Here is a 14,672-nt window from a genome sequence, read left to right on the forward strand (position 1 = left end):
TGCCGCTCCTGCTAATGAATGTTTGTTCGTCAATTTCTTAAGTATGGTTGAACCCAGTAATGTCAAAGATGCCTTACAAGATCCAGATTGGGTAAAAGCCATGCAAGATAAATTGTCACAATTTGAGCGTCTTGAAGTGTGGAAATTGGTTCCCAATCCATACACTCATAAAGAGCCAATTAAGACCAAATGGATCTTCAAAAATAAGAAGGATGAAAGTGGAATTGTTTTTCGTAACAAAGCTCGACTTGTAGTCAAAGGTTTCTCTCAGCAAGATGGTATGGATTACGATGAAACATTTGCTCTTTACAAATGGATGTCAAGTCTGCACAGTTTATCAAATGGATGTCAAGTCTGCCTTCCTCAATGGAATCTTAAAAGAAGAAGTATATGTTGAGCAACCTGAGGGCTTTGTTGATCCAAAACATCCAAATTATGTCTACAAGTTAGATAAAGCTCTTTATGGTCTCAAACAAGCCCCTCGTGCATGGTATGACGCTCTCTCTACATATCTTCTGAGATCTGGATTTTCCAAAGGTACAATTGACACCACCTTGTTTATCAAACGACAAGGTAATGATATTTTGTTGATCCAAATCTATGTTGACGACATAATATTCGGTTCTACTAATTCTACATACTGCAAAAACTTTGCTGCTTTAATGGTTAAACATTTTGAGATGAGTATGATGGGTGAATTAAACTTTTTCCTTGGTCTTCAAGTCAAACAAATGTCAAAAGGTATCTTTATTTGTCAAAATATATACATCATTAATATGTTGAAAAAGTTTGATATGTCTAACTGTCAACCAATTGGGACACCCATGGAAACTCGTACTAAGATTCATGAAGACTTAAATGGAAAACTGTTTAACCAGAAACTGTATCGCAATATGATAGGATCCTTAATGTATTTAACTGCTAGTCGACCGGATATTATGTTTGCAACTTGTATGTGTGCTCGGTTTCAAGCTAACCCTATGGAAAGCCATGCTCAAGCTGTTAAACGAATCTTTCGGTATCTTAAGGGCACTATCAATCTTGGTTTAGGGTACCCGAAAGAAACCGGATTCGAATTAACTGCTTTCTCAGATGCAAATCATGCAGGTTGTAAGTTAGACCGCAAAAGCACTTCTGGCAGTGTACAAAGACAATCTTGTGTTTCTACTTGTGTTTCTACTTCCATAGCTAGAGCTGCCGCTAGTTGTTGCTCTCAAGTGCTGTGGATGAAGACTCAGCTTTCTGACTATGGATTTAAGTATGAAAGAATTCCAATCTACTGTGACTCCAAAAGTGCAATTGCAATTTCTTGCAATCTTGTTCAGCATATAAAGACAAAGCATATTGATGTAAGGTACCATTTCATAAAGGATCATGTCGAAAAAGGTAACATCGAACTCTACTTTGTCCCTACTGACTACCAACTTGCGGACCTCTTCACTAAACCTTTGGATGAACAAAGGTTTAATTTTTTGAAAACCAAGTTGGGTAAGCTAAATTTTCAAGCTTAATTGCCTTCTTGCCATGCTATCTATGTTTATTTTCTTGGTCAAACGATTGATGTATGCTTACGTGCTCTTACATGCAATGTTTGAGGGGAGAACAAGGGTAGATTGCATGATTCTAGGGGGAGTTTGTAGATTTCTTATCTGTTTATCTGTACGCATGTTCCTAGGGGGAGTTTGTTTATATCCGTGTTCCTATGTCCCTATTATTCTTTTGATTTTCTTTCTTGACACTCTTGTCCCTTTAAACCTTTTCCATATTTTCCTATAAGACTTTTTCAAACTTTTTCTTTATCTTCCTTAAACTATTTTTCCTAGCCATTCAACAAAAAAAAAATCATTTTTTAATTCCCGAGGGTCAAAACCCGGTATTGAACACTATATAAACAGGTTTTGACCCATGTTTGACTTCTTCACAAAATTTTTTCTAAGTATTTTCATTACTTCACTAAAACCGGCTTTCTCTCAAAAACCGGCTTTCCTTCACAAAAACCTTCCTTCGAACCAAATCCCGGTAGTAAAGCTTTATTAGTTTCGGAATCCCGTTATTAGTACTTCCTTAAGCAAAACCGACTTTCACTTTTCTTCGAATACCGACATTACTTCTCTTATTAGCCAAAACCGGCTTTCAGGTTTTTCACTTATCTATTACCGGTTTTCCTCACTTTGTATGTTTTAATACCGGTTTTCCTTTAAATTTGCTTAGAATTTGTTGTTCCTATTTACGTATTCGGGTATCTTATTTCTCCCATTTCATTCCATTATTTTACTTCATGCTTAATTGTCATATGCTTGTTCTCTATGCCGTATTTGCTTTGACCGCTTATTTATCGTATTTGTATGCTTATCTACGTATATCTTGCTTTGTGATTATTGTATGGCTTGTCGTTTTTCGCAAGTGCATCGATATCAAGTTTCTACTTGATATCTTGATGCTTTGCAAATACCGGTATCTAAAAACCGGTATTAGTTCTTAAAAGTTCATTTTTATGAAACGTTACCCTGCCCAATTTTTCTCTAATTAATACCGGTTTTTCAAATATTTTTCAACCAAATACCGGTTTTTGCAATAAAAAAAAATCATTTTTCATATATATACTTCGCAATTTTTCCAAATTCGGTTATACATTTCTTTTAACTTTGTGCAATGGTTGATAAAATCTTCATATATACAAAATTGTGTGACCTCAAATCACTCTATTTGTGATCAATCTAATGTTCATAAATCTTTTTGAGTCCACAAACACTTATGTTGCCCCATCTCGTCTTGCATGTACATACTTTCGATTATACATCTGTTTTCCTTAAGAAGTAATGTATTGAACGCCTTGATGTACTACCTTTACATCTTTCGTGAACAACAATGTATAATCATCCTTACTATTTCTAATCATACTTTTTATACTGATCATACATCGGGTTTCCTTTAGAAGCAAGTCATTGAACGCCTTGATGTATTGTCTTCGCATCTTCTACGAAACAAGTTGTATGATTTATCTTTTTGTTTTTCTACCTAAATAAACTGTGTTTTTCATAATCCTACATTGATTTTCCCTAAGACGTAAGGTATCGAATGCCTTATTGTACTACCTTTACATCTTTTGTGAAAAACAGTATATGATTATTCCTTTTTGAATAAATTAACCTTGGAAACAATGTTTCCCATTCGTATACTTGTTAATTACAGAATGGAGTTTCTTCAAGATGGTGCCACTGACCGCATGCAGAATAATCTTCAACTAATGACACCATTCACTTGTTCTTTTGGTATCATTCCTATCATGCTCACATATCACCCTTTGATAAATTTTTTCACGATCACCGCCGAAGGCATTGAAGAAGAACTTATATTTCAAATGTGGCAAACCATCGAATTCATTCCAGCAAGAGGAAGAGCAAGTCCATTCTTCCGTTTCTCTCTTCTAACAACAGATGGGTCCAGAAAACAGTTTACATTTAATCTTGACGATTTCCGGACCATTCTTCGCTTTCCATCTACTGATTCAAGACCGGGAGAAACTAGCTTTGTAGAAACTCCTCCAACAATTGAAATGGTGCACAGAGTACATCAGTTGGGTTATAATGGTGAGGTTACTGCTCTAAGAGACATCAAAAAGAAAGACTTTCACCCATTATGGCGTACACTTTTTCTATCATCAACAACTGTTTGTCACCTTCAAGAAAAGGACAAGATGACTTCACTAAAGCTACTCTCACATATCTTTTTGGCATTGCTTACGATATGCATCTGGATTTTGCTGTTGTTGCTTTTGATCATCTTCGTCTTCAAGTTAACGGGAAGCACACTGCAAACAAGAAATATATCGCCTTTCTCTGTTTCTTGACTGTAATCATGCAGCACTTCATCAACAACAACAACAACATCCAGCGCTTCCTTGCTTCGAGGCGTGTCGTTATATCAAGTTTTCGCTCTGTTTATACAAACAACTGTATAGCTCACATTGATTTCATGCCAATTCTTGATTCACTGCTTCGGCGGGTGCCCCTATATAATCCTGATCTCAGGATTTACAGAGAGTACTTAGCCGAGCGTACGACAACTCAACGCCGAGTTGTGCCTTCCCCACGCCCGCATAAGTCACCGAGTGAGGGTATTAGGTCTAGGAAAAGAAAAGAGGGGTTAGTAGATGAATCGACATCTGGCTCTTCAATTCCATCTTCTTCAACCGACATTCCCGAATCTTCTGCACCTCAAAGAAAGAAACACAAATCTTGCCATCACTCAAAGTCAAAATCAAAATCATCTTCATCAACTTTCACTGCTCCTTCTCCTCTTACTCCTTCATCTTCATCTTCCGAAACTCTTTCATCGCCATCTCCTTCATCAACAACTGTTGGGCAACCCCCAATCCCTAAATTCTCTTTACGTGTGCGAACTCATCTTCAACCAATTCCAAAGGAATCTCATGAAGAACAATATTCCTCACATCACGACGATATACAAGATGATATTCCTTTTCGTGATGATGTGTTTAAAACTCCGGAGTTACAAGGTAGTCTTGAGGGAGGGGTTGAAAAACATAATGGAGAGGATGTGAGGTCTGGGCTAGGTGCAAAGCATAAAGAAAACGTTGGCCCTCCGATAGTTGAAACAACTAGCCGGGATGTCACCCCTAGGATAGAAGCCGAGGACTCCCCACCCTCGCATGCAACACCTCCTCACCACTCTGGATCCTCTTTACAGGATCCAGTGTCATTTTTGCATGGGCATCAGCAAAACCCCTTATCAATTCCTCATTCGGAGGATGTTGATATGATTACTGCAGAGACTCTTGCCTCTCTCTCACTTTCGATTCCTCACCATATTGAGTCTAGTCCCCATAGGTCTCACGTTTATGTGCACGCGCATTCTTTGAATGTTGCTTCAACAAACCGAGAGTCGGTGATTCCACCTTCTCAAGGAGTGTCTGGAAGTCCTACTCATGTTATCATGTCAGGCGCTGAGGATCCAATCCCCAGCACAACGGGCAATCTTAGAGAACCCGGAAGTCCCACCAACCGGAACATTGCGCTTGACACTTGTGTTGAGCCAATCAATTCTGAAACAACCAATGTAGAGCATTTGCTTCATAAATCATTGGGAAGCCCTGGTGGCTCACACCATTCAGGCCATACTGTAAATCTAACAAAGCCTACAATTGTGCAAACGACATCTACGTCGGTCGTTCCTATCATTCCAATTCAATCGCCACCAACCGCAGTGCTCCGTTCACCTATTGATAAAGGTAAAGCACCAGTCACATCTCAATCATCCTTGTCAAGTGCTAGCCCTCCTCCAAATCCTGATGGTATCAAACTCAAAGCAAATCCAGAAGAAAGGCAAAACTTTATAGATCCTGCTGCTGCTGGCCTTCTTCCTCATACAAATCCTCAACCATCACTACCACACTCATCACCTTCCGGTTCTTCCTCTCATCATAGTCGTTCTCCTCGAAATTCACCAACTCATAATACTCCATCTCCTCACTCAAATGTCAATGCCATTTATGGTGATTTGTATGCTGCATTCTTTTCTCTTGATGATCAAACCGATGCGTTTGATAAAGCTATTCTTGCAACCCTCCAAGCAAGATTTGATCATCAGCATCAACTTCTTCTTCAAAAGCAACAAGCCGAAGAAGAAAAGTTTCTTGCTGACGCTCAACTTGAAGCAGCACTAAAACGAATTGCTGAATTATAAGAAACTTGTAAACAAGCTGCAGTCGTCCATCAAAGACGTGATGACCCTGATGATCAGGATCGGCACAAGGGGGAGAACAGAGATGAAGCGATGACTGAAGCTAGGGCCAGTGCTGCCACTGAAGTTGTTGGGGGTAATGATGTTGCTGGTGATGAAACACAAACATGAGATGCTCCTCATGATAGTGAACAAAAAGGTGAAAATGTTTGTGCACCGAACCGAGGTTAATACAACATAGTCTTTGGGCCCGAGTTGTTGCTGATACTCACGGCGGTGAGTGTTTCATTAACATGTCTGCTAAAACTAAGGGTACTTGGAATAACATTATTTTGGCTGCAAAAAGTGTACACGAATTATTCTCTTTCCCTAATGATATGATCACTTGAAAGGTTGGTGATGGTCGGAATACGAGGTTTTGGAAGGACATGTGGTGTGGGAAGCAAGCCCTTGCTGCTAGATTTACACGTCTTTATGCTCTCATACTGGATAAAGATTGTACAGTGTTTGATAGATACTCCAACTCGATTTGGATTTTGAACTGCGTAGGGATATAAGAGAAGGGAACGAGCAGGTACAACTTGACAGCATGCTGACTCTCTTATCTAATGACAACTCAAGTGGTGATGATTCTTGGACGTGGAACCATAATGGTAATGGTCATTTTTCTGTTGCTTGCGTTCGAAAATTCATAGACCACAAAATTCTGCCAATTATTGATGCTCAATATAAATGGAATAAATGGGTTCCTAAAAAGATTAATATCTTTGTGTGGAGCCTTCTGCGTAATAACCTTCCCACGCTTGTCAACCTGTTTGGTCGTGGGATTGATGTAACCACGGTACGCTGCAATTTATGTGATAATGGCATTCATAACATAGTCATGTTTTTCATACCTGTTCATTTATGAATGAAATTAGAGGCATGATTAGTTAATGGGTGCAACTCACCATTCCTGGAGATAACCCTTCTGAGATGGCAAAGTGGTATAAAAATCTGCAGCTCACAAGTTATAAAAGAGGGGTGCTTGAAGCTATCATATTTGCATGGTGGTGGCACATTTGGAAGGAGAGGAACAACGCCCTCCATAATGGCAATCATACGTCCCCAAATGTTACTTTTAATTCGATTGTTTCTCTTGGTTTTATTTGGATATCTAACCGTGATAGGAAGCATACATACTTATGGAATGCGTGGCTAGTGAATCCCTTGGAGGTTGGATGACTTAGTGCATTTGCTTTTGGACTGCAAGCAGCTACAGGCACACTAGGCTTGTACTTTGTTTCTCCAACATCATGGTTTTAGCTCATTTTGTTATAGCGCTGCTTAAAATTATAGTTTTTGACATGTTATCGATTGGATAGTACCTATAAGGTGCCCCGGCCTATTGTTGCGTGGATCGTAATAAGACGTGATTCGTTATGTCAAGAGTGCGGAATCCTCTTGAGATAACTAGATTGCTATTTCCTTTTGTTGATTAATAAGCAATTAACCAACCCAAAAAAATGCACAAGGCTTGTGGTTCGTGTAGAAGAACACACGAAGGAATAAATAACCTTAGCTCGCAAATTCGTGAATATCTCTCAAGAATTCGTAAACCATTAACCTAATTTCGTAGATTAGGTCTTGTATTTATACTAGTTAAGTATTGGATCGTATGGGCTTAGGCCTTAATTACGTATTAGGCCCGAAACAATAAACAACCGATCTGCCTCGTGCTGACGTCAGCACGAGGTTGTTCCTACATGCTGATGACGTCAGCACGAGGGACGACCCTTTGTTCTTTGTTTGACTTTTTTTGACTCGTACATAACATCCAATCACCGTTTAAGTGTTCTACGACACTTATAAACCTTGATTCTATGTTCTTGTACCTGCAAAACAATATATAACACACAAATACAATACAAAACATAAACAGATATAATATTGAAGTTCAAACGTAATCATTAAATATCAACACAAGTTCTTATTTAAATGATTGCAAACAAGTTCCTAAAAACGTAAACAATAATCAAATCTATGTTGCGATTGTCACACCGAATCTGCATCTACAGACTCCCCCTTGACGATTGCAACTAGATCTCTTTAAAGTCTTCAAAACTTGAACTTCAAAATTATCCGTTAAACAAAAGTCTGATGCTGTTCACATGAATTCTCTCTTGTAAACAATGAGCGAGAATGTTGCGATAGCGTCTTTCCTCAACTCTCCAAAAATCCACAGCTGAGCAAGGTGTATCCAAAAGTCTTCTCGGATCACCTCTTGACAAATTGACAACCTGCATTGGATCATACATGCGTAGCAACATTTGTTTCTTTGAATCATCAACAAACATCTGTGCTTCGCCTGACTTGATATCTATCTGCCAAAATGTCATCTCTGTCAGCATATCTTGGTCCCATCTGATAACGGGAACCTTCTTAACACATTTAATTCTTTTCTGGACAAACCGAAATGTGCCATCTGAATTCTTAATCGTCTTCAAAGGTGTTGGCTTTATCAACCTTTCTTCTGGCTTCAGACGTCTATCACTGAAATACTTAATTCTTTCATCTCTGAATCTATTCCAGTAGAAATATGCAAGTCCATTGCTCTGAAGATTAACGAACTAGTGTCTTCCCAAATCTATCATGTCAGAATCACTGAGAGAGTGGAAGTGTCTTTGACTTATTGACATGTACTGGCAACCCTCCTTTCTCTTGATAATAAACAATTGGATTCTGTGATCATAGAACCAACTTTGTATCACTCAGAAGTATTTGGGTGCATTCTTGTCTGAGACGAACTCCCAAAACATTGATGGTTTATACGTATCACGTATCATCAAACCAGTATGTCCTCTATAACCTGAAATCAGTCTATTAACAATAAACTCATGATTTTGCTGCACCGGAGGTATATTAAATCTTCCAAGGTCAACCTCTCGTGTAGCATCTATATTCCAGTATAGATCAAAAATATTGTCATGTCCTTCATCGACTATGTTTGCATATACAGCAAATCTCAACCTTGCAGCATTCTTAGGTTCATCTGGACTATCTCTAATTGGATTAAGGTTGAGATGTTCTACTTCAGCTATTGGTTCAACTTGAATGACTTCATCTTCATTAAAGACACGATCAAAGTCATAAGGTGTCTCAAGCAACCTTTGTCTATCAGCTTCCGAAGTAATGAACTCTCCTTCATCCAAATCTTCATCATCGATACTTTCTAGATCTTCTTCAGCATCAAGATCGTCCAATGCACCTATTGTTTGAAGCTTATCTGCAATTCAAACGATTTACATATACAAAGATAAAGAACATAAATCATAAGTCAAGACATAATAAAATAGTATAAATAGATAAAAGAAATTAAAATAAATAATACTATATCATAAATATAATATAACAATTACATTAATATTTATCTTGAAATCTTTATCTATTTTAACTTACAACAATAATATTATATCATAAATATAATGTAACACATTCATATTTATCTTATAGTTATTATTCTTCATTACTCGAGTATTTAAAAATTATACTGTCAATATGTTAAGCCGAAAAGAATAACTCTTTGATCACTATTCTGAGCTGAATAACACTTTGATTAACACTCTAAATTGTTAATATAACCCAAGTAATCTAATGTACACACATTATGAAACATAATCAATTATCATCAAAAATACAAAATCAATAGCACTAGGGTTCATAATCCGAATCTGAATCCGAATCTGACTCTGACTCTGAAGATGTATGAGTTAACCCTAACTGTTCTTTCATTTGATCCCTAAGTGATCTTGGATCATAATAATCATCATAATCCATAATCTCAGCTCTAACTCTCATATGAGCTTGTGGATCATATCCCAATCTCTTTTCTAGTCTATGCACAATTAAAGGGTGTAAATCTGACTCTGTAGAGGCATTGGTAGTAAAATCAGTATTAGTTGACTCACTATCCTGAGTAGATTTTCCTTTGCTAAGATTTTCTTTTTCTTTATGATTATGAGGATCATTCACTATCTCCCTTTCTATTCTATCAGAAATAGAATCGGAGTTACCTGAATTGGAATCTTCCCATCATCATTGTTATCTGGATCATCAGGATCTGCATCTGGAGCGGTCATCACAGCTTTTCCTTTATCTTGAGTCCCAGAAGTACTAGCAACAGCTGTACCAACAATCTCTGACTCTCTTTGTCTTGATGACTCCCCCTGAACATCTGCAGTCTCTGTATCCATAGCATCACCAGCAGCATCTTGATCTTGACCTCTATTCTCTGGCTCACCATCTGTTTGTTGTTGATTTGGATCTTGAGCTCGATCTTGATCATCATGATCATCATCTCTAGTCTTCTTTGCTAGCTCATCATCCTTACAACCATCTTTATCTCCCCCTTGATCCAAGAATTGGTCAAGTCTAGATCCAAGTGAATGAACAAGTGATGTCATCATGTCCATCTCTTCCTGATGCTTAGCAGCTTGGAGCTTTAGTTGACTCTCCAAAGCTGTAACCCTCATCTCCAACATCTTCTTCTCTGAAAAGAAACGACTTAGATGCACTTAAACTAGAGCAACTAGACGTGACGTAGAAGCAACATCAGATGTAGAGGCCTGAGGTGGCAACGTAGCTTCAAACGAAGGCATACGAGCACTAGAAGTTCCTATGGGAGGCATCTGCGGTCTTTGTAAAGGAGCCAACAGACGTCCCATGATTGTAGAAACAGGAACTGTCGCCTGAAGAGGAGCAGACGAAGGCCTAGGAGCAACAAGTGTCGGCTCTGGCTCTTGACGAACTGTAGACTCCGGAGCAGCAGGAATCGTAACAGTCGTAGCCTCAGTAACAACTTGTGCACGAGAACAATTCCCCTTATTATAAACTTTGGTCTCGACCTTCTCTCCCCAATAACAACACCAGCAGCAGAAGTAGTAGACACAGAAACAGGAACATCAGAAACTGAAGCTCTTAAAGCAGCAACCAATGGAGTATCACCAACAGTAGGTGCATGAGACCTCTCCATGGCTTCAGAATAAGCAGCAACTCTCTATCAACTTCAGCTTGAGATCGTGCATGTCTTCTTCTTCACTTTGGCAGTCTTTCTTCCTCTTCTTCATCTTCTGAATCCTTAACAACATTAACCGGGACTTCAGAAGGACCTACATCAACATCAACTGGAGCAGAGGTAGAAGTAGAAACTCCAGTAGATGGTGGTACAAGATTTGTAGGATCATCAATATCCTCCATGAGAGCGTCCATATCAGAATCATGCTACAAATCACCAGCATACAGAGGAACATCATTAAGTCCCTCAAACTGATCAGCTCGCTCTTCTTGAGGATCTTCCTGAGCCTGATCATCAGCAGCAGCAGCAGCAGCAAGTGCTTCACCTTCCCAACCTTGTCGAGGAGCAACATAGCCAGGATTTATGAGATGACCGAACAATGGTGGATTGGCAACATTATCAGGAACACCATGACCTGCAAAGCACTTCATACTCTCAACAAACACCTTGTGAGTCAGACTACCCAAATTGAAAGTAGAACCATCAAACGGTAAATCTGCTATTTTGCGCCGAATGATTATCAAAACAAATCTTGGAAATAAGAAGAATTTCTTATCGTTCCCAAATACTCTCAACTGCTTTACAGAATTGTCATAGATGTACTGGGAAAAGCTGTAGGGCTTGTTCAGTACAAGAGCAACCACCTGAGAAGCAGTAAAAATGTTCAACTGATCATGATCTGCACTCCGATGACTAAGAGACCTCAATAAGTAGTAAGCAAGAAGCTTCCATTTGCCACGAAGATGATTCCTGAATTATGGATGAGAAATAGCTCCAGTATACCCCATACGACGTAGAGCACCGTCGCAGAAATGCAAAGCATTTTAATGTCTAATGCATTACAAAATATCATATCAACAACCATCACATTACATCTTAGGTTGTGATTTTGATAATAAAACTATAACCTATCACACTAAGTTTTAGGTTAATTACAAGGCAATCCATCCTTGTAACACAGTTCTTGTAATTTCTGAGCAACTTTTATTGTCCGTCGCAATGCAATTCCAATAAGCAAGCGAAAACAATTTTGCCTTCAATCACAATCTGAAATTTTTGATGCCAATTACATTTAAAATGAGTTTATTATCTGTAACCTGCACACTTAACAAACTTCATCAATGCACCAAAAACAATAAAAATATCATAAATATGCAAAACAACCAAAAACTTAACCTAGTAACCATTACAAGATCTAAGGCAAGTCCAATCTTTGTCAAGCATACTTATCAACCACTAACAATTGAAATTTCAAAAATAATATACTTGAAACACATTCAAAAATTTTGACTTTTCAATTTTTCAAACATTTCGTTTTCTAAGTTAAACAACGTATGTATTAAATTAGAAAATCCATCTTTTAAAACATTAATACCGTAAGCAACAAGACTTATATAATTCACTAAGAATTTTAACTTTTAATGCTTATCAAATCTCTCGTGCAATAAGAACTAGTTTGACACACAAACTGACACTTATTACAAAAAAAAAGAAAAGAAACAAAATAAAAAGAAAAAAAAATAAAAATAAGAATAAACTAAGCTACTTTATTTATTACAAGAAATCTTAAGTTTCTGCAGATTAGATCAGATTAGCATTTACATAAGTCTGCAAGTGAGAATAATTCTCTTATTATTAATTATGAACAGTGATTCAACCACGATTACCGATATACTTGTCCTCTTAAACACTCGGTACTTTCAGTTTCCTTTGAGTTATGACACTTTCGACATACCCTGGCCAAGGACAGTCACCATGTAACCCGAGTAGCTTAATATGCCATTGAATAGTTTGCGAACTTATGTGACCCACATTCAGATATACTTCCGTAATCGATACAAGCACTAAGATAACAAAATTCAATGTATATTCCAAAACATCCATAACAAATCATGAGACATTTTTTAGATAACTGAAATTAATTACTTTGTGATTTAACTTATTTGCTTTTGCATTTCATTATTTATAAGGAACCCGTGATTTTCTATGAGACTCATGTAGCGAACTTTCTGACAACCTATCCCAAGTTGGAAGCTTTAGGTAGGCTAGGTATACAAAAACACCCCGAGGACATACTTGTCCGAATCTCAAAGACCACATTAGCCCTTAATTTACATTCATTTCATTTGCATAACAATATCACATTTAGCTTTCATGCTCATGATTGGTAGAGGTTTTTGCCTATACATTGAACAAATCTTATAGTAATGCTAGTTCTTTCACAAAATTTAAGGACTAGATCAATTCATTACTGAAAAGCAAGCATTCTCAGCCATATATCGAATATGTTTTCCCACAAGAACATTGTATAATTTAAGTTCAGATTAAGTAACCTTGCTACTTTGTGTCTACCAATATATCCCAAATTGTAATCACTGAACTAAGCAGTATATTACGATTAAGCAGACTTAAAAGCTAAGTATCCTCACTTCTAATCATCTTACAGCATTAACTCAAATCTCTTCATATTTTTGTCATTTTGTCATTTTCACATTTTTATGGTTATTTTTATGACACTAAGAACTCTTTTTGTATTTTTATGACTCTAGCTATTTACAGACACAAACTTACAAAATTAGTTCTTTGAGAGATTTAATATGAATCAGCATTCTTCATTCCATTGAGAAGAATTAACTTCTCAAATCGAGTCTTATCAAATGCTTTGGTATACAGATCAGCTAAATATCATCGGTTATAACCTTTTCCAAATGAATTAACTTCTTTGGGCACAATCACGCAAGAAATGATTCTATGTCATATATGCTTGGTGACCTATGCATGACAGGGTATTGTAATGGTCTCTAGTGCTTATTATCTATTATATACTAGGAGTATCAAGAATATCCATACCATAGTCACGAAGTTGTTGCTAAATCCACAATACTGGGAACAACAGCTACCAGCAGCCATATACTCTGCCTCACATGAAGACTGAGCAACACATGTCTGCTTCTTGCATTGCCACGATACTAATCTCCCTCCTAACAATTGACAACTCCCGGTCGTAGACTTTCTGTCATGTTACAACCGCCAAAATCCGAATCAGTATATGCAACAAAATCAAAGTTCCTCCAATTGGATACATAGACCAGCCTTGGTTCCCTTAAGATAAGTAGAATACGCTTTGCTGCAGCCAAATGTGACTCTTCGGATAGCTTGAAATCTAGCGCAAAGACAAACAGCGAACATAATATCTGGGTGCGAAGCAGTCAGATACATCAATGAGCCAATAATAGCACGATATAAGTTGCATCCACAAGTTCATCTTTCGGATCAAGAACCCCAACCATGATTTGCTGAATAGGAGTACCTTATGTCTTGGACTCTAGCATTTGAAACCTCCCCAAGATGTATCTCGACTACTTAGACTGGTGAATAAAGAATCCATTTTTCCTTTGATCTACTGGTTAGTCCGAGGAAAAATTGTAATCCCCCCCTAACACTCATTTCAAAAACATTTTCATGCTCATTTCAAACTCTTGCACATCTTATATTGGATGAACCAAAAATGATATCATCCACGTAAACTTGACAATTAGTAATCTCGCTTCTTCCACTGATAAACAATGTGTTGTCTATCGATCCTCTGTAAATCCATTTGTCAACAAATGCGTTGACAATTTTTCATACACATCTGGGTACTTGATGCAATCCATAAAGAGCCTTCCAGTCGATATGCTCTTCTTGGATAATTCGGATCTTCAAAACCCCGGTGGTTGGTAAACATACACTTTTTTAACTTCACCGTACAAGAAGGGCACTCTTAACGCTCTAATTACATCTTTATACCTTTGGAAACTTGCAAAAGCGAAACAAATACTATTATAGCTTCAATCCTAGCAACGGTGCAAAAGTTTCGTTATAGTCATATCCTTCTCGTTGTGCAAACCCATGAACAACCAAACGTGCTTTATTT

At 37.6% G+C, this 14,672-nt stretch overlaps 1 protein-coding gene across 1 annotated transcript in view; it reads left to right on the forward strand.

Moving 5' to 3' along the window:
* The first annotated feature begins 5,796 nt into the window (after positions 1-5,796).
* Positions 5,797-14,672, forward strand: part of LOC122604238 (pyruvate kinase 1, cytosolic-like) — a 15,175-nt gene continuing 6,299 nt past the window's right edge. The window contains exon 1 of the mRNA XM_043777129.1: positions 5,797-5,854. Coding sequence (XP_043633064.1) covers positions 5,797-5,854 — 58 coding nt within the window. The remainder of the gene's footprint in view (positions 5,855-14,672) is intronic.

This window comes from Erigeron canadensis, chromosome 6, assembly GCF_010389155.1.
Source record: "Erigeron canadensis isolate Cc75 chromosome 6, C_canadensis_v1, whole genome shotgun sequence".
NCBI lineage: Eukaryota > Viridiplantae > Streptophyta > Magnoliopsida > Asterales > Asteraceae > Erigeron > Erigeron canadensis.